Genomic DNA, 23,391 nt, shown 5'->3' on the forward strand with positions numbered 1-23,391 from the left:
TATTCATGACCCATCAATGGACACCCCCACCTACTATATAAGGCCGACCCGATGGAAGTAGATTAGAACTCTAAGGCGGTTCCAACTACAAAATTTTCGGCCCTTAAAAGTTTAAAACACACCCATAGTGAAGTTAGCGTCTCCTTACACTAGCCGCTAATTTTTATATATTTGACCAGAACAAAAGGTTAGGGTTTCAACTCTCGAAACTTCCTTTTTCTCTCTGGATTCAACATTCATCTTCGCCACGAATTTGTTTTCCGCGATATTTTGCAAAATTTAGGAACTGCTTAATTTTTCTGGTAATTATATTTTCCACTTTTGAAAGATTAGCATACAATTTTTCAGTTTCCAATTTTCGTTTTCTTCATTGTTTGCGTGCTATTATTTTTCTTTGTTAATTCAGGTCTCATATAATCTCAATCACTTGTACTTTCATCACATAATAAAGAACTTGAAGTTAGTCAATCATATCATATAGTTGAGGAATTGTAGAATTGCACGAATTCTTATCTACTAGGGTTTCGAATCTTTTTTTTTTTTTTTAATTGATTTGTTATGTATTGTTTGGTTTGTGAATTCATAGGAGAAAGCGATGGATGAAGGGAAGCATAAATCTAGGAAGAAGGATTCGGAGAGGGGTGAGGTGGAGGACTTAAAGGAGTTGAAGTGGAGCCACCGTGATCGTGATAGAGAAAGAGATAAGGAGAGAAATGGGGAGAGACACAGGGACGAGGACCAAGATAGGGTGAAGAAAGACCGTGATAGCCGGCGTTCAGAGAGAGAGAGAAGAGTAGTGAATTTGATGACAAGGAGAGAAATGGGGAGAGACATAGGGAGTGAGATAGGGAGAAGAAGGACTGCGATAGCCAGCATTCTGAGAAAGAGAAGAGTAGTAAATCTGATGAGAAGGAGAGAAATGGGGAGAGGCATAGGGTCCAGGAGAGGGAGAAGAAGGACTGAGATAGTCGGCATTCTAAGAGAGAGAAGTGTAATGATTCTGATGGCAAGCATGATAGAATTAGGGAGAAGCATAGAGACAAGGACAAGGATAAGGATAGGACATGAAGTCGTGATGACGACAAAGAAAGAGAGAGAGCTAGAGAAAAGAGGAGGGAAAGAGATAGGGAAGAAAGGGAGGGGGAGAAAGAGAAGAGGGAGAGGGCAAGAGAGAAAGAAAGAGAGAGGGAAAGAGAAAGGGAAAGGTAGAAGAGGGAACGTGAGAGAGAAGAGCAAGAGAGGGAGAGAGAAAGGGAAAGGGAGAGGAGGGAGCGTGAAAGGGAGAGAGAGAAGGAAAGAGAAAGAGAAAGGAGGATACAGGATAGGGAGAAGCATCGAGAAGCCAATAGTGATGATGGTGATGATAATCATAGGGAGCATGACAGGAAGTGACGCAGGAGATACGATGATGGTTACAAGGATAGAGATCGTGAATGGAGCAATAGCAGGCCTGTTTGGTACATGTGTTTAAACACATGTTTTTAGTTTTTAAATAATATTACACGTATTTCTACACATTTTTTTATCCACAATTTAAAGTTTACAAACGTCACCATAAAAATATAGGTGGTTTGCTGTTAAGTGCCAAAAAAGACGTAATTTTGGTTTTTCATAAATTATCATTCCTGGCTGAGTTGGGTTGAGACAGTTTGAAAAAAATAAAAAAGGATTTTTTTTAATATAAAAAAAAAACAATAAGTGTCCACAACTTTGGTGACATTCTCATTATACATTCCTTTGATTCTTGTTTTTTAAAATACAAACTTTGTTCCACCTGAAAACAATGAAAGATATGCTGGTTTGTAGGAGATGAGACTGACAATGACAAGAATCTTATGAATTTGATTACACAAATATGGGGTTTACTCTAAGTCTTTTATCACACCAAAGAATGTAGAGATTTTATTTAAATCTAAGTTACTTGATGCTCTCAAAATTTATATTATAAACTTGGGGTATGTCTGGTAACTGTTTTTTTTTTTTTTTTTTCTTATTTTGTGTTTTTAAAAACAATTTTTTTTTTTTTTTTGAAACTAAAAAACTTGTTTGGCAACTCAAAATGAACAGAAAACAAAAATTGTTCTCAAAACTCAATTTGTGAAGGAAACTGAAAACATGCAAAAAACTGTTTTCAGTTTATAATTTTCAAAAGTTAATGAAAATACACATTTAATTTAATGAATATGTCTCATTTAATGGGTTAGCATTAGAGTTCAAATCCTCGTAACAACATATTTTAGTATTTTCTATTTTTTTTTCAAAAAACTATTTTTTTAATCAACTAACCAAACATGTTTTTGATTTCAAAAATACAAGAAAATTGTTTTTTCTTTATATTCCCAAAAACAAGTTTTTGAAAATAAAAAATAAAAACTGTTACCAATCATGACCTTAATTTCTCTAAATCTTGTTGCCTTATGGTCAAACTAGGGGAAAAAAAATGGTGACTTATATTTGATTTAGTGTAGCCATTACCTTTAGATGGTTGATATCATGTTACTTTCACATGGTTTAGCATTTTAGAGTGATTTGCTAGCTTATTTTGCCTATCTTTTTTTTTTTTGGTTAAAAAAACAATTGTTTAAAAAACAATATGGGTTCGAATCAAGCCATCTTTGTTTCGAGTAAAAAATTATCAGATTTAGATAAAATATATTCCTTTAGGTTTGAGTTGAGTTAACAAATTGGATCAAATTTTGCCAGTTATTTATTTTTAGAATAGGTATTGGGTAGTTCGGTAGCATTACTTCCTCCTCTCATTATTTATTTTTAGAATAGGTATTAGGTAGTTCGGTAGCATTACTTTCTCCTCTCATATCAATGATAGATCTTATTAGTTATGTAAAAGGAGAGAGTAATACTCCCGTGCTCTCCAATAGATTTCCTATTTTTCATTAGTAATTTCATGGCCCGCCCAATAAAGATAAATTATCCGCTATATGAAAGTCCAAGCCAAGGCCCAAACTGTATTCATGACCCATCAATGGACACCCCCACCTACTATATAAGGCCGACCCAGTGGAAGTAGAAGAACTGTAAGGCGGTTCCAACTACAAAATTTTCGGCCCTTGAAAAGTTTAAAACGCACCCATAGTGAAGTCGGGGGGTCTCCTTACGCTAGCCGCTAATTTTTATATATTCGACCAAAACAGAAGGTTAGGGTTTCGACTCTCGAAACTTCCTTTTATCTGTGGATTCAACATTCATCTTCGCCACGAATTTGTTTTCCGCGATATCTTGCAAAATTTAGGAGCCGCTTAATTTTTCTGGTAATTCTATTTTCCACTTTTGAAAGATTAGCATACAGTTTTTCAGTTTCCAGTTTCCAGTTTTCATTTTCTTCATTGTTTGCGTGCAATTATTTTTTCTTTGTTAATTCAGGTCTCGTATAATCTCAACCGCTCGTACTTTCATCACATAATAAAGAACTTGAAGTTAGTCACTCATATCATATAGTTGAGGAATTGTAGAATTGCACGAATTCTTATCTGCTAGGGTTTCGAATCTCTTTTTTTTTTAATTGATTTGTTATGTATTGTTTGGTTTGTGAATTCATAGGAGAAAGCTATGGATGAGGGGAAGCATAAATCTAGGAGGGAGGATTCGGAGAGGAGTGAGGTGGAGGATTTGAAGGAGTCCAAGCGGAGCCACCGTGATCGCGATAGAGAAAGAGATAAGGAGAGAAATGGGGAGAGACACAGGGACAGGGACCGGGATAGGGTGAAGAAAGACCGTGATAGCCGGCGTTCTGAGAGAGAGAAGAGTAGCGAATCTGATGACAAGGAGAGAAATGGGGAGAGACATAGGGAGCGGGATAGGGAGAAGAAGGACCGCGATAGCCGGCGTTCTGAGAAAGAGAAGAGTATTGAATCTGATGAGAAGGAGAGAAATGGGGAGAGGCATAGGGACCAGGAGAGGGAGAAGAAGGACCGAGATAGTCGGCGTTCTGAGAGAGAGAAGAGTAGTGATTCTGATGACAAGCATGATAGAATTAGGGAGAAGCATAGAGACAGGGACAAGGATAAGGATAGGACACGAAGTCGGGATGACGACAGAGAAAGAGAGAGAGCCAGAGAAAAGAAGAGGGAAAGAGACAGGGAAGAGAGGGAGAGAGAGAGGGAGAGGGAAAGGGAGAAAGAGAAGAGGGAGAGGGCAAGAGAGAAAGAAAGAGAGAGGGAAAGAGAAAGAGAGAAGAGGGAACGTGAGAGAGAAGAGCGAGAGAGGGAGAGAGAGAGGGAGAGGAGGGAGCGTGAAAGAGAGAGAGAGAAGGAGAGAGAAAGAGAGAGGAGGATACGGGACAGGGAGAAGCATCGAGAAGCTGATAGTGATGACGGTGATGATAATCATAGGGAGCATGACAGGAAGCGACGCAGGAGAGATGATGATGGTTACAAGGATAGAGATCGTGAACGGAGCAATAGCAGGCCTCGCAAGCACAGGGCTGATAGTGAAGAGAGCCCTAGAAAAAAGAGTACTGAGGATGATTCTGATAAGGAGAATAAACTGACCCGTGAAGAGGAGTTGAAGGATGAGCAGCGGAGATTGGAGGAGGAAATGGAAAAGCGGAGGAGGAGAGTGCAGGAGTGGCAGGAGACGAAGAGAAAAAATGAAGAAGCTGAGAGAGAAAAGCGTGGGGAAGCGAATGCTGAGGAACCCATGTCTGGGAAGACCTGGACCCTTGAAGGAGAATCTGATGATGAAGAAGTACCTCCTATGGGGAAACCAGAGACGGATATGGACATGGATGAAAATGTCAATCCTACTGACAACGAAGTTGGGGATTCAATGTTGGTTGATTCTGAGAATGGAATAGCTTCCACTTCACAGAATGGGGCTGATGGTGATGCTGGGGATGAGGAAATTGATCCATTGGATGCCTTTATGAATTCTATGGTATTGCCTGAAGTTGAGAAGCTAAACAATACTTCGGCTTCTCCGAATTTTGATGATATGGATGTGGACTCAAAGAACAAACCTAAGAAGGATGAATTAAGTAATGGTGAGCAGCCTAGGAAGGGTTCAAATAAGTCTATGGGGAGAATAATGCAGGGTGAAGATTCAGAGTCAGATTATAGTGACCTTGAGAATGATGAGGATCCTGTACAAGAAGAAGATGATGATGAGTTCATGAAAAGGGTGAAGAAGACAAAAGCTGAGAAGCTTTCTGTAGTTGACCACTCTAAGATTGATTATGAACCGTTCCGGAAAAACTTCTATATTGAAGTGAAAGAGATCGGTAAGATGACTTCTGAAGAGGTTGTTGCTTACCGAAAAGAATTGGAATTGAAGTTACATGGTAAAGATGTACCAAAGCCAATTAAAACCTGGCACCAAACGGGACTTACGAGTAAAATCTTGGAGACAATAAAGAAGCTGGAATATGAAAGTCCAATGCCAATTCAAGCTCAGGCTCTGCCTATAATTATGAGTGGTCGAGACTGCATAGGCGTTGCCAAAACTGGCTCAGGCAAAACCCTTGCATTTGTGCTGCCAATGTTGAGGCATATCAAGGACCAGCCACCTGTGGTAGCTGGAGATGGACCTATTGGGCTTATAATGGCACCTACAAGGGAGCTTGTACAGCAGATCCACAGTGATATAAAGAAGTTTTCCAAGGTACTTGGTATCAGGTGTGTGCCTGTGTATGGAGGTTCTGGTGTTGCTCAACAAATTAGTGACTTGAAGCGTGGTACAGAGATTGTTGTCTGTACTCCAGGTAGGATGATTGACATACTTTGCACAAGTGGGGGGAAAATTACAAATCTGCGTAGAGTCACATATTTGGTTATGGATGAAGCTGATCGGATGTTTGACATGGGTTTTGAACCTCAAATTACTCGAATTGTTCAAAATATTCGGCCAGATCGTCAAACGGTACTCTTTTCTGCAACTTTCCCTCGTCAGGTAGAAATTTTGGCGCGTAAAGTGTTAAACAAACCTGTGGAGATACAGGTTGGTGGGAGAAGTGTTGTGAACAAGGATATAACACAGTTGGTTGAGGTGAGGCTGGAAAATGAAAGGTTCTTAAGATTGCTGGAACTACTTGGGGAATGGTATGAGAAAGGGAAAATTTTAATATTTGTCCACTCGCAGGAGAAATGTGATGCTTTGTTCAGGGATCTCATCAAGCATGGTTATCCTTGCCTCTCGCTTCATGGGGCTAAGGACCAGACTGACCGTGAATCAACCATTTCTGATTTTAAGAGCAATGTCTGCAATTTGCTGATTGCTACAAGTATTGCTGCTAGGGGTTTAGATGTGAAGGAGCTTGAATTGGTGGTAAACTTTGACGTTCCAAACCACTATGAAGATTATGTCCATCGTGTTGGTCGTACAGGTCGAGCTGGCAGGAAAGGTTGTGCTATCACATTTATTTCTGAGGAAGATGCAAGATATGCACCTGATCTTGTAAAAGCATTGGAACTTTCTGAGCAAGCTGTTCCCGATGACCTGAAAGCTCTTGCTGATGGTTTTATGGCAAAAGTGAATCAGGGACTTGAGCAAGCCCATGGTACTGGTTATGGTGGAAGTGGTTTTAAATTTAATGAAGAGGAAGATGAGGTGAGGAGAGCTGCAAAGAAAGCACAGGCCAAAGAATATGGTTTTGAAGAGGACAAGTCAGATTCGGATGATGATGATGACAGTATACGGAAGGCAGGTGGTGACATATCCCAGCATACTGCCTTAGCTCAGATAATTGCTGCTGCCTCCAAAGTCAGTACAGCGAGTGCACCTATGCCGACCCCTGTCACTGCTGTACAACTGCTTCCCAACGGTGGACTACCTGTTACACTGCCAACAATTGGTCTAGCAATACCTGGAACAACGGCAGCGGTGTCTGCGACCGGCCTGCCTGTTGTTGCCAATGATGGAGCAGGGGCAGCTCGGGCAGCAGCAATTGCAGCGGCTCTCAACTTACAGAAAAATTTGTTGAAGCTTCAAGAAGTTGCTATGCCAGAACATTACGAAGCGGAGTTGGAGATTAATGATTTTCCCCAGAATGCTCGATGGAGGGTTACCCACAAGGAAACTTTGGGCCCAATTTCGGAGTGGACTGGAGCTGCTATTACTACGAGGGGGCAGTATTTTCCACAAGGTCGGATCCCAGGACCTGGAGACCGCAAGCTCTACTTGTTCATTGAGGGCCCTACTGAACAGTCTGTCAAGAGAGCTAAATCAGAATTAAAACGAGTTTTGGAAGACATCACAAACCAGGGATCACAACCAAACAGTGCAGCCCAACCTGGCAGATACCAAGTTTTATAAGTGTAAGCACTTGATTTCAATTCATACAGCCATTATTGGCATAACATTACCTGCTTCTGTTGGATTTAAGTTGAGACCCAACTTCTGGTTATTCTCTCTTTCTTGGTTTATTGTTGGATAAATTTCTGTTAACTAGTGTTTTGCCCTCCACCTTAAACAAGGGAAGGAGGTGCCATTTGAGCTAGCTCATTAGCTAGGAAATGACCTTTTTGATTTTAAAAAATCTCTACTAGTGGCTTGGGGATTGTTTATATTTTTATGGTGTAACTTTAGTTTGTGAGTCGCACAAGATATGTAATATAATCTAGAATTGAAATCGTGACTTTTTTGTTCTTCTTCTTTTTCCAGATTTCCCTCCCTCCCTCACCATTGTAATACCTTGTGGTGTCTTGGATGTAGCATAAAATGTTATGAATTGTTTCTTGCTTACCACATTTGTTCGACCCTTTTGATTTTTCTTTTCTTTTGGTTTTTCTTTTCTCATGGCACGAGGGATGTTTTAAGCCTATGCCCGCATTTGCTATCGTGGATGTGAAAGAGATGGCGATTATGGTGCGATACTTTTTTCCTCGCATTCATGTTGTTTAGTTTAGTCTGATGTGTTTTAATCTAGGTTTTCATCCTTCATATCTGATTCTTAGTGGCATGAGTTTTAGGATCTGTGATGTTATGTTATGTAAAAAATTTAATTTTGTTCTTGTATGTTTTTCAGGTTCAGTTGGGATATTTCAGGAGCCAATTGTTGCTTTGTGTGCAACTTTTGTTATGGTGAAGATATCGACAGGACTACCATCTAATCAGGACACCTACTAGTAAGAAGATCTCCATTTCTTGGTTTTTCATGGGGTTGCTTAAAAGTGATTAAATTTAATTGGTTTGGCTGAGCTTAAAATGGATGTCTATATCATACTACATAACAAGTTACTTGGTCTCTTTACAGTAATAATCACCTCGAGTGCAGAATGTGTTCCATACACTTGTGAACTTTGGGGATGTAACATATGACCCCTATTGTTGATGATATTTTTGGTTTGATTCTTTTTCTTTAATTTGGATATTCCTATATGATTGATATTGGAAATTCTTCTTGGTTTGATATTTGGCCATGTGGAATTGTTTAAAGTGAAAGTCTGCTAATGTTTTGTTTCTCTATTTCAGCCTGAACCCTCAGCAGATCAATTTCTAATGGTTATTTTAATTTTTTATGCATCAAAGTTTGATTTAAGCATTTTTAATTGGTTCAGCCACCGGCAGTAAGCCTTCCAGGACTGTCAATCTGAAACTCTTTTCCTATCATATCAGAAGCTAGTAGGGAGAGAACTGAAAGGAGGTTTGGAAGAAGTGGACGAGAGGTAAATCAGCCTATTGGATTGGTATACTGGAACTCTGGTATGCTTTTTTCCGAACTCGTGTCTTGGATGTATGTGATGAAGGAATTGCTTCACTTGGTGTTGGATTTCTATGGATCAATCTGCTCGTGCCTCAGAAGGTTGCTTCCTTCGTTTGATTTAGAAGATTTTATGTTATTTTCCTCGTTTTATTGTGATGCGCAATAATTGTGATGCGGTGCTATAGAGAATTGTTAGGTATCTTTGTGGGGGGACAAAAGGTTATGTGGTGTTGAAAATATGAGTCCATGCAATTTACAGCCTTAACACTTTACTTTGGTCTTGTCCCCCATAGTTTAAAATTTTAGATTGTGACCCATAGTGTTTGGAAACAAGTCCATCCCTCAATGGCCGGTGTTGATGTGTCTGTTAAGTATTAACTAAGCTCTAAACAATGTGGTTTTTGCTTAGAACATGTATAAAAAGAAGAATACAAAATAAAAAATAAAAAATTTTCCTTTTTAACTTTTTATATTAGCTAATTTGTAAATATCGGGTCCCCTCTACAAACACCACCCGCAATTAGCCACCCAATGATGTGTATGAACGGATGGGTTCTCTTGCTTTAAAGAGATATAAATCTTACACATCTTTCCTTCTGCTCTTCATGTCATGACCAACGCACAAAACTAAATCTACACTACAATATTGTCACCCAAATAGACAAACGAAACATTGAACCCTAAGCTCAAGCCACCAAAATTAAGGAGCAATACCAGCATGCCATGATTAAACCCACTAACTACTCAACCTACCTGCAGATTAAAGTCAGTATGCTGTCGGCCAAGCTCATTGCCACGGGTCTGAAATTTTGAGACCCTTTCTTAAATCAGGGGGGGGGGGAGAGAGAGAGAGTGTGTGTGTGGGGAGAGAGGGAGAGGAGGGAGAGGGATAAGAAAGTAAAGGTAAAAAAAGGGGGAAAGCGAAATAAAACAAGGAAAATGAGGGCAAAAATTAATATAATAAATACACCAACATGAGTTTAATAGAGTTTAGAATGAATTACGTTGTTTTGAGCTTAGTCAGCACTTAGCAGAGGGATTACATGTTTCCAAACGTTATGTAACGTTAGAGATCATAAGTTGAAATTTTAAATTATGTTCACAAACTTTGTTTTTTGTTTTTCAAAATTATTGATCACCACTGCTACATTTTCTTCTTCTCAAACAACAAAAGATACCATCCCCTCATACAAATCTGAGTCCACCACAACCCCTAATTGGAGAGACAAAACTCAAAAGGGAAAAGACGAAAATTATGCAAAATCAACAGTTACATACATTTGATAGGAAAGAGTATTTCAATCCTGGTTCCTGGAGATATCGAGATAATGCAAAATCCTTGGTTCTAAAAGGGATTTTCAAAGCTAATTGTGTTTTTAATCCAAAAAACCAATGGGAGAGAACAATGACAACATGATGATAAGAATATTGAGGAAATAAAAATAATAAAAATATGGACACAACAAAGACAAATAGGGGTAGTGTCGAATTTGGCAAAAATTAACAGGACAAGTAAAGGGTCATCAAATAGCCCACAACCCGACCCAGAAACCCGACGACCCATTGGGCTGATGGGCGGCCCAGCCTGTTGTTATTGAGGCCCATGGGTAGTCCACTAGCCTAGTGGGTGAGGCCGTGGGCTAGTTTTTATACCCATGGATACCTGGTGGGCTAGCCTAGTAACCCAACCCGTTGTCCAGCCCGTTGGCCTAACCCGTTGGCCCAGTACAATAACTCATAATTCATAACAAAAATATATAGGAAGTGTATGAAGAATTGATCTTGAGATATTATAGAGGAATTTCTTAAGAAAACCCCCTCAACCACTAAGATACTCAAAAGTAATTGCGCTAAATTTAGTTTACTAGATATATATTTTTCTAGTAGTCAAGCAAATTTGAATTAACTATTTGACATTTTTTTATTATTAAAGATAAAAATAAAAAACTATTTAAAGCCTTAATAAAAAAAAAATTAAATAGGTTTCCATCAACAAAACAAAAAATTAAATAGATTTGACTGTAAAAAAATTTGTAATTAAGTATTAAATTATTTAATTATTTCCTTAAAAAAAATAGATTGATTATTCCCTAATAAAAATTGATTCTTTCCCTATAAAAATAATAAAATAATATGTTAACACAAGCCCATGGGTAGCTCATTAGGCTCAACCCGATAGCCTAATTCACTAAAGATAAAATAGGCATTGCCCATGGGCAGGGTTATGGGCTGAGGTTTTTTCTTTCGGCCTAGCTCGACCCGACCCATTAACAAGTTAATAGCCCATTATGCTCAGCTCATTGTGCCCAAGGGCCAAGTAAAAATGGGCCGGATCGGCCCATTGACGACCCTTAAAGGACAACCATCGTTGTAGATGATGTCTTTGAGCACAAGCCTCACATATTCCTCACAAAACTCCTTGTACTCAGAAGTGTCTCTGACAAACTTTGAGAATTCGATCACCGTTACCTTCGGCACCACCTTGAACACCTTCGTCGTCACTGCCAGCTTCCTTTTCTTCCCATCCATTCTCCCATGCATTTTCCACCTTCACACCCATCACACTAAAATTCAGCCTCTTCACCACGACATCCGACTTTGTGACGATCATTGTTGTTGAGCACTTGGACGTGAACATCAACTCAGATTATCTAATGCTCTATAGGCTCAACGAAATGAACCTGGACGACATAAAAGAAAGGGCTTTTATTCTTTCACATATCCACTTTTTTACATTATTTTTTCCCATCCACTTTTATATTTTAAACGCGGACAAATTTTTTTTTTTTTTTTTTTTTTTTTTTTCAACTTTTTATAATGTGTATATTTCTTATTTTTGTATCAATTATGGATGTGTTAGTGGCGGAGTCAAGATTTGACTTCAAGGGGACAAAATTTATATACATTATGTGCATTCATTAGTACATGTATATGTATATTACTTGATATAAAAAAGCAATACACATATATTCTAGTGATATTTTAATATAATAAGACCTATATAATTTGCCCCAGGAGGGGTGGCCCAGTTGGGAGAGATCCCGCATGCAAGCACAAGATCCGTTGTTCGACTCGTGGCGGGTACCGTGTGGGAGGAGGGTTCCTAGCTTGCATTGCACCTCTCCTGCTGGCTCTCTTAGGGTGCTAGGGTGAGATCTGTGGCGCCTCGGTCACAATAGTTATGGCTCAATCCAATATTTCTTAGCGGGGGGTGCCCCTATTAGGTCACGCCCTGAGGGGTTAGTCACAAATGGTCACCTTCGCCCCTTTTTGTTCATAAAAAAAAAAAAAAAAAAAAAAAAAAAAAAAAAAAAAAAAAAAAAAAATCTATATAATTTAAAATAAAAGAATAGAATAATGCTATTACTTTTTAAATAGAGTTTTATAGAACAGTATATCAGAGCCTATTTGTTAACCGATATTAATACTTTAAGAGACTAAGACACGTTGCACTAAAAGAAAAAAGAAAAAAAAGAAGAAGACTTGTAATGCTAGGAGAATATAGCTTAGTTTTCAAAGAATCTAATACCCCGTAGTCACAAGAGGGTTAGTCTCATTCCTAGAGTTTAGATCAAATTCTCTTCATGTATTCTATACGTTTAGGATTGAGAAGAAAACAAGAAAATGAAACCATTACAAGACAAAGTTAGGATATCTCTTAAGTACCTAAATTTTTTTGGCAGGTCGGGGGGAAGTGCCCCCCTCGACCCTTTGGCTCCGCCCCTACATGTCTATGAAATAATGGATGTAAAGTAATGTGAGTGAATATTTTCTATAAAATAAACAAACTCAAAAGCGTAATAAAAAGGCCACGTAGCATCCACTAGCACAAATATATTATTTTTATCTTATTGTTTGTCTCGTCAGTTTTTTTCATTCACTACTTTACATCAATAACTGAGATGACACATTTCAAAAGTTAGGAATTATTTTTAATCATGGGACAAAGGTTGAGGATGAAATTAGTAATAAAACAAAAAATATATATAAAGAATTAAAAATAAAAATAAAAATAAAAAACCCGAAGGAGAGATGGACATCTTAAACTACAACTTATTGGGTGAATTCAGGCTTGAGCCTTAACCATTGAACTTGATATCTGATCCTCAAAAAAACTTGATATCTCTAACATGGTCAAATCTTCCTCACTCATTGCAATATTTGCTTAGCGGACCACTGAAAATGCTTGAATGGCCCTATCCACCACCAATCAACCCATAGAAAGGAGAAAGAAAAGGGAAAAATAAGAAGTAAAAGAGGTTTGTACCATTGCCTTTAACCTTGAAAATGCTGAGGCTAGTTACGGAGAAATTATTAGAACCTCTAGGACCACTGTGGTCCTCCTAGCTCCTTCCCACCCAATAGAAAAATGTCACCTATTTTAAAATTATGACTCAGCTCTCTCTCACCACTTACATATTAATTTAAATGTGGTTAAAATCAAAATAGAGACACAATTATTTGACTCAATCTATTGAGTCACAAAACCAACCAGATATAACCTAGAATCACTTGGATTTAAACTTCTAACCCCAATTATGTTAGCCGCTTCTCACCTAATTTTTTGAAACCCAAATTTTTATTTTACTAGCTCAGTTTTCTTCTCTCTTCCTTCCCGCACCATTGAAGGAGCCTTTTGAACAATCTTATGCTGAGCTTGTTTCCTTCTTTTCCCTTGGATGAGTAGTGAGTATAACTGGCAGTAAATTATGATTGAAGTGATTGTTGGAATCCAAACATCACAATTGCAACTAACCATGACTGATCAGGGTTATATGTTAAAGACTCGTTTCACTCTTCAATGTATCATTTTCTTAGATTTGTTTTGTTTCCAAGTAATAATTTCTCCTGGTTTTTTTTTTTTTTTTTTTTTTTTTTTTTTTTTTTTTTTTTTTGAGGGGGAAAACTTTCAAATTTCATTAACTAAATCCGGCCAAATCAACCTGAATTACATAAGAAAGCTGTGGTGGAACATCCTCCATCCACACTTAAAAATCCGAAATATTGCTAGCAAACTTAGCTAGACTATGGGCCGCAAAATTACATTCTCTCTTGACTGAACTAAACTTAGCATCATCTATCAATGGACCAAAAGAAGATAAGGATCGTTGGTCAGTTGACAGCGCCTTTATTATGGTTAGCGAATCACCTTCCAACACAGCCTTAGAAATACCTATCTCTGTTGCAAATGACAGAGCCTTAGCAGCTGCAAATGCCTCAACCTCGTCGTTGCTATATGCTTGTGATAAGCATTGGGAACATGAAGCCATGACCAAACCCGCACTGTTTCTTATTACCACACCAGTACCCGACCTGTTCTCACTAGAAAAAACAGCTCCATCGAAGTTTATTTTCATAAAATTTGATGGAGGAGGTTGCCATCTAGTTCTGAGTATAACATGTCTATCGGTTGTGGTTGGTTGACAAGCCAAAAATTCAGCAAACCTGTCATTAGCTAACTGAGGGATCTGGTGGAGAGAAGCTGCTGCAAGATGAAGTCGTACCTAATTGCGTTGAGTCCAAATCAACCAAGTTGTCATCGCAAAGACCTCCACCTTATCATGTTGTTGAAGCAGCCAAGATAATAGCTCCTTGAAGTCCAGAAAATTTGCATCCCAGCGCAACTAAGAGAGCTCCAAACCTGCCCAGACCGTGTCTAATTCCTTGCAATCCCACAGAGCATGTATTGGTGTCTCATGTGCTTCATGGCAGCGGTCACATAATGGGTCATTGATGATTGTACGGCGAACAAGGCTCGCTTTTGTTGGTAACGCGTTATGGCATGCACGCCACAACAGATTCTTGACTTTGTTAGGAAGAGTCCAAATTCCCTTCCATAGCTTCGAGTCTGTTCTGACATCGTCTTGGGCAATCTTCAATGCTTCTTCATCCTTAAGAAACCGATAACCTGACTTGCATGAATATTGTCCATCCTGTGAGTGGGGCCATATTAAAACATCCTCTGCATCCATTCGACTCAATGGTATTTTTTTTATTAAAGCTGCCTCCTCATGAGAAAAGATACCATCTATTAGCTCCTCATTCCACTGCCTTGAACTTTCCTCAATCAAGCTTGAAACCGTGGCCTCTCCCATAGACTCAATTTGGTAGGAAGCCACAAAAGGAGAGTTTTTCCTTGGAATCCAGCCATGTTGCCAAATTTTAATTGTCTTACCATTCCCAACCCGCCACCTAGCTCCCCTTTGTAGGACGTCTCTGCCTATGAGTAGGCTTCTCCAAGCATATGATCCGGATCTTGAATCTGTGGCTTCCATGATAAAGCAGTTAGGAAAGAAGCGTGCCTTAAACACCTTATAGAAAAGAGAGGTCTTATTGTGTAAGAGGCGCCAAGCTTGCTTGGCCAAAAGTGCATCATTGTGAAGAGTTAAATCTTTGAATCCCATCCCACCAACCATTTTTGATTTTGTCAACTCACCCCACCTCACCCAATGAATTTTCCTTTGGTCACCTCTTTGTCCCCAAAAAAATTTCTTTATTAGTGCCTCAATGTCATGGCACAACCCAAAAGGAATTTTAAAACACCCCATAGTGTATGTTGGTATAGCCTGGATTGCTGCCTTGATCAAGACTTCCCTTCCTACTTGTGAAAGTAGCTTTCCTTCCCAACCTTGGAGTTTTTTCCATACCCTCTCTTTGATGTAATTGAAGCTTGCCTTCTTTCCCTTTCCCACTAGTGAAGGGAGGCCCAAGTACTTCTCATATTGCATAATCTCCTGCACTCCAAGGGCTTGTTTAATACTTGACTTGGTTTCAAAAGGGATTGATTTGCTGAAGAAGAGAGATGTTTTGTCCCTATTCACCTTTTGACCAGAAGCTTCCTCATAATTTTTCAGAATATCCAACACATGGCTACACTCCTCCATTGTTGCCCTGCAAAAGAGGAGACTATCATCTGCGAATAACAGATGTGTTAGTTTTGGCCCCTTCCTACAAAAAGAGAAACCACAAATATCCACATTCACCTCTGCTTGTTTAATCAACCCATTCAAACCTTCAATACACAGCAGAAAAAGAAAGGGTGAAAGAGGGTCACTTTGTTTAATGCCTCTGGATGGGTGGATAAGACCCCTTGGCTCACCGTTCACTAAAATGGAATACGTTACTGTCTTCACACAAACCATAGTTAAATTAATCCACCTCTCGTGAAAACCCATTTTCCTCATCAGCTCTTCAAGAAAACACCACTCAACTCGGTCATAAGCCTTACTAATATCCAATTTGAGTGCCATAAATCCGGAGGTACCTGAATTATATCTTTGCATACAATGAAGTGTTTCAAATGCAACTAAGATATTATCAGAAATCAACCTATCTTTAGTAAAAGCAGATTGATGCTCAGTAATGATATGTGCCAAGACTTTTTTCAACCGATTAGCTAGCACCTTTGAGAATATTTTATACAGCACATTACAAAGACTAATAGGGCGAAACTGGTGAACATATTCAGGATTATCAGTCTTGGGTATGAGTGTAATGAAGGTGTGATTTATAGGATGGGGTAAAGTACCTGAGTTTAGCCAAGATAGAATTGAAGAAGTGACATCCTTATCAACAACACTCCAAAAATGTTGATAAAATAATGGTGGCATCCCATCAGGCCCCGGAGCTTTAAGCAGAGCCATCTATTGCAAGGCTTCTGAAACTTCAATCTCCATGAAGTCACGAGTAAGAGATAGATTCATCTCTTCTGTTATAATTTGAGGGACATGTGCCAACACATTGCTTGTTTCTCCTGGTTATGACTGTTAATAAAGCAAAGTGATAATTTTTAAAAGCACAAATTGAATAATATATAATTATCCCTTAAGATTTTATTTAATTTATTTTGAAATTGCGTTTAAATATTGTCATCATCAATAATCTATATCTATATATATATATATATATATATATATCTAAAAGCTGAAGCGTAGCATTTATTGTTGCTACGCTTTTATTGAAACACATCAGCAGCCACATTATCCACTTACTCCCAACTCTCTCTCTCTCTCTCAAGTCCCTCTCTTTCTTTTAACTCATTTTCTTTTTATTAATTTTCTTAGCTTATTGTTACATACTCTCAAATCTTTTCCCCTCCCTTTTACCCTTTCATCTTTTGACTACTAACTACCTTAATATCTCTCTTCTTCTATCCCTTTATCTTCCTTTATTTTTGGCTCTTCTTATTCTCATCTTCTTATTATAAATTTCCAATCCTCTCTCACATTTGGGGCATCTCTCTCTTTCTCTCAATATATATATATATATATATATATAAATTTTTTTTTTCATTTTTTGGTGGTCTTGATTTCATATTATGTGACTCCTATGGATTTGTTGTGCAAGAGAAATAATTGTCCACTCCCAATCCTTTGTGATCATAATTCAGTGTATCAGGAGTTTTTTTTTCTTCGTATTTATCATTAATATTTGTTTGTAGCTCATTTGCATCAAGCCACATCATAGAATTCATGTTTGTGATTTCAGCCAATCTGATATAGATATGGGAGTAAAGAATAAGTATACCACTAATGCTTGGGAAGCCTAAGTATACCACTGTTAATTGTCAATTACAATTGTTGTTTATGTTATCATTGTTATGTGTTGAACTGAAGTAATGAACCTATATAGTTGGCCTAAATCGAACATGACCGATTAACCGTGCCAAATTTTGAGATGCATTTCCTTTTGAGTTATCAAATATGCCTAGACCATATGAATTTCTAAGTTTTCATTTTTTTTTTCTTTGGTTGAGATTATGAGTTCCTTTCCAAAGTATTATTGATAATTGTGAATTGGAATTTTTCATAATTATTTTCCTTCTTTTTTATATATATTTTTAATTTTTTACATCCTATAATGTGGTTGATGTGGTATGGCTAGCCTCATATTACTCTATAAAAAAGTGCAAGTATATTTTCAGTTATTGAATAATTAACGTCTTGTTGTAGGTTATTGAATTATTTCAGTCTAATATTATCAGCATAAGCTGTTTTCAAAGCTTACTTTAAGTTGATGAATTTTTATGTTTTTTAGAACTTTACTTTAGATTGATGTGATTTAATTTTGTATTTTTATGATGGATTTTTTTTTCTTTGATTTAATAGATGTCATCTTATTACAATATATAGATAGTATATAAAAATATATCATTATTATATTATATAGCATGACTTGAATAATTTGATGTTTATTACTATATTTTATATTTTTACTCTTTTTGTTCTTATCTTATTTTTTATAAATTTGTTTCTCTCTCACTCTCTCGATTTTTTATTCCTTCTTGCAACTTTACTTTAGGTTGAGGAATCATTGTATTTTTTATAACTTTATTTTTTGGTTAATACATTTTAGTGTTATATTTTTGAGTTTTCCATCATAATTAATCTCTCCCTCTTATAGTTTTTGTCAGTTTTTTAGACCCCTTAAACAATTGATTAAACCTAAGTAATTAGCCAAGTTGTTACTTAGTCCAATTAAACAAGTCTAGGTTATCACAATCAAACAATCATATCATGCATAGCAACGGAAAATAAATAAGACAATGATATGATCACCCAGGAAAACCAAACCGGTAAAAAACCTGGGGAGGATTTAACCTAACTATCCTCAAGGTAAAAAAACAAATCCACAAGAAAGAATCGAAGTTCATACAAAAGGACTTACAAGCACCCCCGCTTGACTTCCTAATGCTACCAACCAGTAGAACTTACTGACACGACCACGTGCAAGCTCTGAATCCACGGACTCCTTCTTTCTTTGGCCTTTGCAAAACACAAACACCCCCGTTTGTGACTTTGAGATCCCACTCAAAGGTTTAGCAACACAAACACTCCTGTTTGTGAATCCAAGACCACCCTTGAAGGTTTAGATCATCAACACCTTTGATGACAAGAGAAGGTAGCAACTTCTACAATACCGGATCTTGAAATTCTTCAAGGAATAGCACCGGTAGAAAACATAAGAGAGCTTTTTAGGAACAAAACCCTAAATACAAAAGAGGCACACTCTTTTCTTTCTAAAAGACACACAAAAACGTGCTTAGGGTTTCCTTTATATACTGGGAGAAGTAGATTAGAAACCTTAATCCTAAATGGGCTTGGACTGCTGTTTGGGCTTAATTAAAATTCTGCAGATACGACTTTCGATCGGTCGAGCCTGTCTTTTGATCGGTCGAGCCAGACAGATTATGAAATCTTCTTCTGCAGCTTGTATGTTCTTGAATCTTGACTTGAATCACATTGAGCATTGTCTAATAAAACCTATAGACTCTAAGATCTATATCTAGACAAGTTTGTGTTCACGATTTGTCAATTGTTCTAAACATTTAGAACCTAACAAACTCCCCCTTTGGCAATTCGTGACAGAACTTTCATACAAAATGAAATGCTCAAATACAAGAACAACCCAATACAATAAAATGCCAATTACATCACAAATCCCAATCTAAGACTCCTAACCTAGAAGTTGCAAGAAGAGATAGAAGGTCTTGATCAGAATGCACCTGTTTTTCCTGAAACACTCAACAAACACATCACCGCATGTGTGGAAAGAAAGACATATAAACAATAATATGAAACAGAATATAAAAAACAACAGTAAATTCTAACTCTCCCCCTAAGTTAGATACATCAAAAAGTTTTTATATTCTCCCCCTAAACAAAACAAACAGGTCATCTATGTCTCCCCCTTTTTGTCCCGTATTGACAAAGACTACCTAATCAGAAGATAGATAGAAAATATACGCAACAGATTAAGACAAAATAGAGACAACTCCCCCTATGAAGAGCAACAACTCCCCCTAAGAACCACAAAGGTTAAACAAAATTTCTCCCCCTATAAAAATAGGAAAAACAAAACAAGTTTTGGGAAAAACAGTTTTGGGGAAAAATAAAGGGGTTGGGGATAAATAAAACGACACAAACCAAGTTTTAAAAAAAACTAAGTTGAGGATACACATGAAGAAAAAATATTCTCTCTTTCAATAAAATGCAAACATAACACTATGTGACCCATAAATAGTTGCATGAGTAGAGAAAATATTTGCACATTATTATCCATCATATCTCTTAAGAAAAATATTTTCTACAGTTCACACGTAAAAAAGGCATATACTAGAAAGTACATAACTCAAAAATTAATCAATCAATTTTTGATCAAGTTGAGTACCCAATTTAGCAAAGTGTATGCATGTTATGTGTGAAAACAATGAGAGATATGACTGCAAAACTGCAAGATGGATACAGAAAACAAGGCAATGCATGTGAATCCTAAACATAAATGATGCATGAAAAAATCAAATTTTTGAAAAAAAACAGAGCAATTTAATGCAGAAACTCCTCAAAGCACAATATTTCATGAATGAAATGCATGAGTATGAGACGAAAAGTTTTTCAAAAACACTTGAATTCAAACCAGATCTTCCAAAATCAAGATTTTCAATCAATTTGTCCTCAAAGCGCAAACATTAAACACATTTTGCATTAAAATCAAGGAACTTTTAATCTTGAATGGCCACAACAAAATCACACACAATATAATGTACCAAGTTTAACAAAGAGTAACTTGTGTAGTGTGTGCAACTAGCAAAAGCTTGAGATACATGTGAGGTGATATGTGAATAGCAATCAATCACAAAGTCTACAAAATTCATCACATAGAATTTAAAAGAGACTATCACCTAAAGAGTTACATCATATAATTCCCACATCTCCTAGATCATAAGCTTGCAATCATGTAAGTTTCTTGATTTTATGCCTCATAATATACACACCAATTTTAAGTCAAGTGATTTTGGCATCAAGCCTGATAGTACACACCAATTTTAAGTATTAAGCAATTAAAATCGAGGTTTCACCTTATATTCTTTTTGTGCATGTGCTACACTTTCTCGAGCATAAAATCTTATGATATGCACTAAGGTGTTCATGATTGACTAGTGAACAGTGGTGAGATGGTTATTTATGCCTTTCTCAAAAGGATCAAGTCCGACAGTCAAATAACATGTGACTTCAAGATTAAGACAAAGTGATAAACACCATAAACATCTTTCCCACACAACATGCACTACAAAGTTTCAACTAGTAAAGTGCAATAAATAAGCTCATCAAAGCTAAACAAGGTACATAAGCTTGTTATGTAAAGATAATATGGCCAATCCTTGATTATAAATCCAAGATGTGAAATACAAAACACAAAAATCTTTTTGGTTTAAAAAAATTTATGACCAAAAACAAAAAGCACACATTATGCTAAGTGAACAATGTAAATGCAATGCATGACAATGTTTAACTAAGCTATAGAGGGTACACAAACAAGAAATATCAATTTCTTAATTAACCCTTGAGTACATGTACAAACTAGTACATACTCACATAAAATCGAAAATAGCTTAGCTCTTATTTAACACATACTATTCAAGTTTCTCCACAATGTCAAGCATGTTCTAAATCAAGAGAGAGATATCATAATTCATGTAATTCTAAAAAAAAACAAAACTAGACACAAAATAAAATATTTTTTTCTTTTTGAAAATTTTTCAATGTTTTTGGATTTTTTTTTTAAATAAAAAAAAAACAACCTAAAAAAAACACGACCAAAAACAGAAACAAAACATGTCCACAATTAATTGAAAGAATTAAATCAAGGACAAGTTAGCAACACTCACCTTGGAGAATCTTTTCTCACCCATATAGCACGAGTCTTCGGCTTTGTAGGTGAAAATCCATGAGAAGCAGAGTGTATTTGAGGAATTACACCAATCTTCTGAGAGAGACTGAAATCCTGCAAATTCCTTTCACAAGCCAACAAGCTCAAATTTTTCAAAAGAATATGAAACAATTTATATGGACTTATGGCAGGAGAAATATCATCACAAATCTTAGACTGAAACACAGAATGCTTAAATTTCAGTTTATGACAAGTAGGACGAATGTGACCATGGACACCACAAAAGTGACAAACAGGAACAAATTTAGGAACATCAGTATTCCTAACAACAAATCTAGTCTCAGATTTTGGTTTTTGCCTCATCAAAGAACAATTTGGTCTAATATGACCAACAACACCACAAAGGTGACAAGTAGGCACAAAAACAGATTTATTATGCTCTCTAACAGTAGATTTAGACATAGGTTTAGAAATTTTAGCATTGACATCAGAACTTTTACCTTTATCTAACCTAGCAAAATAAGCCTTTTCTTTATTATTCCTCTTAAAATGAGGGATATAAACTTTCTCAGTTTTAGGCTTAAGAGAAACAAAAACACTTCTGTTATCAACAGCAGGCTTGGTACTAGTCAAATTTTCAATTTTAGCTTTAGATTCAACTAACTCTTGTTCTAAGCTTTTCATCTTCTCATCTTGAGAGGAAATTTGATTTCTTAAAAATTCATTCTTTTTATTAGATTCATCTAATCTAACAATCAATTCTTCTTTTTCAAGATTAGCCAATTTTAACTCTTCCTTGAATTTCTTAGCAATTTTCATAGATTTCAATAATTCCTTACGAAGAGTTTCACAGGCATCAATAAAATCAACAGAAGCATGAGCAGAAACATGATCAGAAAGACACTTCAAATTATCCATGACAACAGGGGTCAAGGATCAGCTCTTAGATCAAAAGATCTAAAATAAAAGAGCAACCCGCTCTGATACCACTTGTCAGTTTTTTAGACCCCTTAAACAATTGATTAAACCTAGGTAATTAGCCAAGTTGTTACTTAGTCCAATTAAACAAGTCTAGGTTATCACAATCAAACAATCATATCATGCATAGCAGCGGAAAATAAATAAGACAATGATATGATCACCTAGGAAAACCAAACCGGTAAAAAACCTGGGGAGGATTTAACCTAACTATCCTCAAGGTAAAAAAACAAATCCACTAGAAAGAATCGAAGTTCATACAAAAGGACTTACAAGCACCCCCACTTGACTTCCTAATGCTACCAACCAGTAGAACTTACTGACACGACCACGTGCAAGCTCCGAATTCACGGACTCCTTCTTTCTTTGGCCTTTGCAAAACACAAACACCCCCGTTTGTGACTTTGAGATCCCACTCAAAGGTTTAGCAACACAAACACTCCTGTTTGTGACTCCAAGACCACCCTTGAAGGTTTAGATTATCAACACCTTTGATGACAAGAGAAGGTAGCAACTTCTACAATACCGGATCTTGAGATTCTTCAAGGAATAGCACCGGTAGAAAACATAAGAGAGCTTTTTAGGAACAAAACCCTAAATACAAAAGAGGCACACTTTTTTCTCTCTGAAAAGCCACACAAAAACGTGCTTAGGGTTTCCTTTATATACTGGGAGAAGTAGATTAGAAACCCTAATCCTAAATGGGCTTGGACTGCTGTTTGGGCTTAATTAAAATTCTGCAGATACGACTTTCGATCGGTCGAGCCAGACAGATTATGAAATCTTCTTCTACAGCTTGTATGTTCTTGAATCTTGACTTGAATCACATTGAGCATTATCTAATAAAACCTATAGACTCTAAGATTTATATCTAGACAAGTTTATGTTCACGATTTGCCAATTGTTCTAAACATTTAGAACCTAACAGTTTTGGTTTAATTTTTGTTTGAGTTACTTAGTGTGAGAGTGCCTTTTTTGTGACACTCAGGCCCAAGGATCCCAGGCCGAATAGTTTGTGGTTTGATGGACCGGGCTTTGATTCACCGCAGCTAGGGGTGGCAAAAATTATCCATATCCATGAACCCGTC

General features: G+C 37.0%; 1 protein-coding gene across 7 annotated transcripts; it reads left to right on the plus strand.

Moving 5' to 3' along the window:
• Positions 1 to 3,031: 3,031 nt before the first annotated feature.
• LOC126712645 (DEAD-box ATP-dependent RNA helicase 42) lies at positions 3,032 to 8,928 on the plus strand. 7 transcript variants are annotated; one of them, XR_007651140.1, is made up of 5 exons: positions 3,032 to 3,269; positions 3,382 to 3,434; positions 3,559 to 7,818; positions 7,979 to 8,078; positions 8,511 to 8,928. XR_007651140.1 is itself a non-coding variant. In XM_050412052.1 (3 exons), the coding sequence occupies exon 2, from the start codon at positions 3,568 to 3,570 to the stop codon at positions 7,264 to 7,266; it is 3,699 nt and encodes a 1,232-aa protein (XP_050268009.1). In that variant the 5' UTR covers positions 3,033 to 3,269; positions 3,559 to 3,567; the 3' UTR covers positions 7,267 to 7,268; positions 7,979 to 8,364. The 7 variants fall into 7 exon arrangements, 1 of the variants encoding a protein (XP_050268009.1); XR_007651138.1 differs by lacking the exon at positions 3,382 to 3,434; XR_007651141.1 differs by lacking the exon at positions 3,382 to 3,434 and having other exon boundaries at positions 8,569 to 8,928.
• The last annotated feature ends 14,463 nt before the right edge of the window (positions 8,929 to 23,391 follow it).

Source organism: Quercus robur, chromosome 2 (assembly GCF_932294415.1).
Source record: "Quercus robur chromosome 2, dhQueRobu3.1, whole genome shotgun sequence".
Lineage (NCBI taxonomy): Eukaryota > Viridiplantae > Streptophyta > Magnoliopsida > Fagales > Fagaceae > Quercus > Quercus robur.

Bases quoted from the DNA above. Each gene is read 5' to 3' on its own strand.
- LOC126712645 (XM_050412052.1), top strand. From the start codon at position 3,568: ATGGATGAGGGGAAGCATAAATCTAGGAGGGAGGATTCGGAGAGGAGT.